This window comes from Penaeus chinensis, chromosome 27, assembly GCF_019202785.1.
Source record: "Penaeus chinensis breed Huanghai No. 1 chromosome 27, ASM1920278v2, whole genome shotgun sequence".
NCBI lineage: Eukaryota > Metazoa > Arthropoda > Malacostraca > Decapoda > Penaeidae > Penaeus > Penaeus chinensis.
Genome location: NC_061845.1, coordinates 26,548,824 through 26,553,963, shown reverse-complemented (window position 1 = coordinate 26,553,963; position 5,140 = coordinate 26,548,824). Strand labels below are relative to the sequence as shown.

The window sequence follows — 5,140 nt, the reverse complement described above, 5'->3', positions numbered from 1 at the left end:
CTCGAAATCGCGGTCGACTTTGTTCATCTACTTAATTCATCAAGTTGAACTGAGGCATGAGCTGACCTTCAATTTCAGTCATATAGAAACCAAGAGGCCAGGTAGAAATATAACCGTCCTAATTGTAAATAGAAGACCACGTAGCAAGCCAGCTGATTTCATTACGCAGTTAACTGGGATAATGTCGAGAAAAAACAGCACTACGGATGGTTTCAGTCTCGACCTTCAAACTGAAACATAAAAACCGGTGTCCGATACTCTTCAATAGCCGTTGTTATTACTGCACTTTCACTAAGCCTACCCGTGTTACATTTACACTATTGGATGAAGTATTTGATACCAGTGTGTTAGGTTGCTGACCATTTGCCGATATTTTCATTCTTCGGAAGTACTTATCAACCATGACTAAAGTAACTGACTACAGTTCTACACTCACTACATAAAAAAACACTAGAAAATCCTATAATCTTATTGATTCCATTTGTTATTGTTCTTTTGTGAAGTACCAATAAAGAAATCTGCAATTTGCTTTTGCTGAATCTCATATGATTATTGAAATGGTACTAAAGAAGCAACATAATGTACCTAGAAAAAAAATCCATACTTAGAGTAATTAAACAATGACATTATTGCAAAAAAACTGTTTCAAGAGTAAAATAACATAGCTTAGGAAACTTTAGAATTAAGTTAAGATAAGATTATTTATCATCCTAATACGTCTCGATGCCTTGATTTACGTCAAGAACACATAATCAGATAAAAGAGGAAATTTCACAGACCCCTTGCATCCTGTTAGATTGCCCCCAGTTTCAGAACCACTGGATTAGAGTACATAATCAAGGGGAGTGTGACACATTGGCTTCAGATATCTCTAAATTAAGATATCTAATCATTCGCAATTCAATAAACAATAAAAATATAGAACAACCGTTGCCCAGAACAATGACCCTCATAGTATACTGTATGTTGATTGTACTCAACCACTGCCTACTGACATTTTCAAGACTGTCGAGTCCATAGCTGAAGTTAATGTATCCGTGATTTTGTGAAAGGGAAGTGTGTGATGAGAATCGTATGAGGACCAAGTGGTATGTAAGAATCACGCCAGTGGGTTGTCACATAATAAAACTAGCTTTTTAACAAACTATACAAGAGAATGTTTTACGAAATGGGGTAAATACGATTCAGGAAATAGGGAGAGGAAATCTCACCTCAATTGCTTATTTAGATACGAATCCAATAATTTGGTTTAATTCTCAACATCTGTATACGTATGAACACATGTGCCATGTATAGTTGTGTATGCTGTATATTATAAGCATAGGCTTGACAAAAGTTCTGCAAGATTACACAATTACTCAGCGAATGAGCTCTAGATCAATACATATTATCCTTCATCATATGAGCTTTTGATTGTTAAGATGTTAAGCGCCACTAGCCGATTATTTATATAATTTGCAGTTTTTATGGTTGAATTTTCATTATTTTCGTCTTCTTTTTTTTCATTTTGTGTTTTATTTTCACAAAGCTAAGGAAAAAAAAAATAGGAGAGAGAGACGGTAACAGCGGTCCGCATAATATTAATTCACTTATTAATGTCTCATTCAATGCAACCAAACAGTGCAAGAACATACTTATATAACTGGGATTTTCTTCCTATGTTGAGCTACTTACGCTTGAAATAGCTGGGTTTTGCCTAATGGTCTTTGAAGTTTCCATTCTTGATAAGGTAATACAACCAACAAAATATTCCAGCTCTCACAGAAGTTCATCATTATGAAATAGTTTTACACTTTTCAGGACCTCGCATTTACATGGCTATTATTTTAAAACCCCTTCCAGCAGTTTCTTTCATAAGATCTTGCTAATCCATTAAGGTATTTGAAGTTAATAGAGAGAAATAAAGAGACACAAGAACCAACTTTTTTATTCAACTAAAATATTAACTAATATTTTCTACGACCACATGTATGCTTAGGAGTTTATTTCTGAATAGTTAATGTTACTAATAAGGTAAAAATCACCCCGTCAATTAACTGTTATAAAAAAAAAATTAACCACTCAATAGAGTCATTGAGAGCCAGTGCAAACCTTGTGAAACATTTACCATCCATGGATAACAAAATCATTAACTAGGAAACTTTATAACGTGTACAGAGAGACACTATATAAGCCAGTGTAAATAACAAAAAATCGAAAAACAGGCTTTGAGAAATGGTCTATTTGTGCTGAATTTGCCCTGTGGATTAATATAGCATGTGTATTAGGGTAGGATAGGTGTAGGAAAGGACAGTGAGAAGGATCAGTGGAGAACTAAACAGAAGAGAAGGGAAAAGGAACGTAGTAAAGGAAAGGAAGAGGGAAAATCGAAAGAACGCAAAGGTAGAGGAGTAGCAGGATGAAGTAAAAGGCAAGAGAGGTACACAGGGTGACGTCGAGAGCCTCAGCATCATCCGTGGAGGGCCCTGTACATGGCCTTCACGAGCGGGTTCTTCCCTTCACCACCGAGGTTCTTGAAGTCGTCCGTAGTGACGTCCCATATCATCACGCCGCCGAGGCCCTTGTTCGCCGCGTACCGGGCCTGGAGGACGGGAGAAAAATGAAGTCAACTGGGACCTTAGTACCTGTTTCTCTTTTCATTTCAATAAGTCTTTCATTCAGACGTGTAGATGATGTTTAGATAAATTCAATGTAAACAGCACTGAATACCAAAAGAATGATGATAAGCAATTACAAGAACGTGGTATAGAGGCGCACGCAGGATCAGCAGGGATATAAACTGTTTGGTGGCCTTTTTCCATGGGGCATATTCATCTAAGAAACAGGATATAGTTCCCTTTCGTTCAAACGGTTATTCGCATTGCAAAAGAACATCCAAGACCACTTCAGACTTTACCTTCTGAGTCACAGATTGGACATCGTCATACCCGACCCACTGGTCTCCCTTCGTCAGGTAAGGTCCTGCTTGAGTCCTCCTCTTCGTCCAGCCTTCCTGCGGGTGAGGGGTAAGGTGCCTTTAGTACAGGAATGAAAGATTAGGGGAAAGCGTGAGGGGTCTATACTATACAGTATGAGTGTGCACATGAACACACAAACATACATGCATATGGGATGTATAATGGCGAGATCTTGGTGTAAGGAGAGTGTGTTATTTTCATGGCGACGTCAAGAACTCAAATTATATGGAATGCTGAAATTAAAACGACGACTGCCTTTATTGACATCACAGACACACATCTCGGTAGATAAACGAATGGCTAAAGCGACTTCCACTTTATTATCACTAAACAGTACCTTCTCTGCGAGACAGCACTCGAAGAAGGGCAGGTTTCCACTCCCTTGGATGTATCGTCCTTGGCGTCCTGCTCCTGCCGCGGCCGCACCTGGAGAGCTGTTAGACCCAGCCAGTGTCCATGATCTTCCGTAAGCTGGCACACCCAGTATCAGCTGTTGATTGTTGCTCAAGTTAGTGTATATGGAAATTAAAATATACAAAATAAATGAATAAATAATTAAATAAATAAAAAAAAATTATGAGCTGAAAGTAATTAAGAATTTGACACACTCACAACGTCAACGTACGAGAGGCAAACTTATATTTTAGGAGCCGCTTAGATCAGCACTTCCTGAGGTATAGGTATCCCTAGGGTAAAATATCAAGAAAAGATATCGATTTTTTTTTTTATTTCATGAACTCGTTGCTATATATTCACAATTGTCTGTTCTTTACTCTATTCATAATATCTGTTTGCAATAATCTATTGATTTCATCCCCACGGAAGACAAGATATTCCAAATATACACTTATATACCATGCACTTCTCTCCTCGAGAATCTCATTCAATTTATTTCTCGCTTGAGTATTTCAAAACTTAAATAATCCATATTTATCGAATTCATTTTCAAGAACCACCTGCTCTACCTTGTGAGGAGGGGTACCCTTGCTTATCCAATAGTTGACAGCAAAGTCGGCGCACAACTCAGGGCTCTGGCCAGGTTCCGCGTACAGTGGAGCATGGTGAGCCACTCTGCCCTCCCAGTGCCCGTGGAAGTCGTACGCCATCAAGTTAATCTGACAAAAAAACATGGTAAATCTTGTGAGACTGGTGACAGGTAACGCAAACCCAGCCACAGGAGATACATAAACCACTCTTAATACTGGTCCCAAGTCCAGATAAGCCAGGAGAAATGCAACAGGCATAAACTGTAAATCTGATTCCCATACAAGATCGGCCGAGACTGGGTTAGCAATGGCCACCAGCAGCACTGATTAATAGCTGGGTGGAAGCTATTCTCCTGTTGGACAAAGAAGGAGACGGGGAAAAATGAGAGGAGAGGAGGCCGGGTAAAAGTGAGGAGGGAGACTCAGAATACTGAATGCTGGCACTACGGATAGTAAAGAGAGGGAGTCGACTGATATGAGGGAGAGGAGAAAAGTATACAGGAGACCAAACTGAAGAGCAGGATAAACAAGGATAAACAGAACTAGGAATGAGTGCATTAGATGGACAACACAGGTAAGAATGAAACGGTCCGGGCAGAAAGATGCTGATGAGGAACACCAAAGAGGATACAACTGGAGTGAACTAAAAGGAAGATAAGAACCTGATAGACACACACGATTCGCCCTCAAATCACTCACTTCCGACAATCTCCATAGCTTTTGTAGCGCCTTTACAGTATAATTGTGTGTTACGTATTCCTGGTAGGTGTTTTATTTCGTCAGTTCGAACCCTAAATACGCGAAGCCGTTGACAAGTTCCATTCACCCTGGGCTCACCATGTCAAGGTGCCTGGCCAACTGGGGGACGTCGTAGCCTCCGTCGATCGCGCTCTTCCCTGCGCTCACGGCCGCCGTCAGGAGAAGGCCGTGGGGGTCGAAGGCTCTCCTCAGGTCCTGCACCCATGCCGTGAATCCTGCGGGAGAACGTAGTATTGTCACTCACTATTATGAGGGTATTACTCTATCCCATACGACGAACGTTTAATAACTTTGACGTAAGGGTATAACGGCATATTTCCGCTGAAGATAAATATGAATTTCAAACAATATTACTGGTTATATGCATCAGATGTTCCTTATCAGTAGCATAACCATGCTATTTGAACAAATTTATTGTCACAATTATTAGCATCATTT

General features: G+C 39.8%; 1 protein-coding gene across 1 annotated transcript in view; it reads right to left on the bottom strand.

The window, feature by feature from the left end:
* Window positions 1-1,909: 1,909 nt before the first annotated feature.
* LOC125039351 (probable chitinase 10) overlaps window positions 1,910-5,140 on the bottom strand; it is a 47,818-nt gene continuing 44,587 nt past the window's right edge. The window contains exons 17-21 of the mRNA XM_047633191.1: window positions 4,781-4,917; window positions 3,923-4,072; window positions 3,295-3,447; window positions 2,897-2,992; window positions 1,910-2,581 (exon numbers count right to left, since the gene is read on the bottom strand). Coding sequence (XP_047489147.1) covers window positions 2,450-2,581; window positions 2,897-2,992; window positions 3,295-3,447; window positions 3,923-4,072; window positions 4,781-4,917 — 668 coding nt within the window. The 3' untranslated portion in view covers window positions 1,910-2,449. The remainder of the gene's footprint in view (window positions 2,582-2,896; window positions 2,993-3,294; window positions 3,448-3,922; window positions 4,073-4,780; window positions 4,918-5,140) is intronic.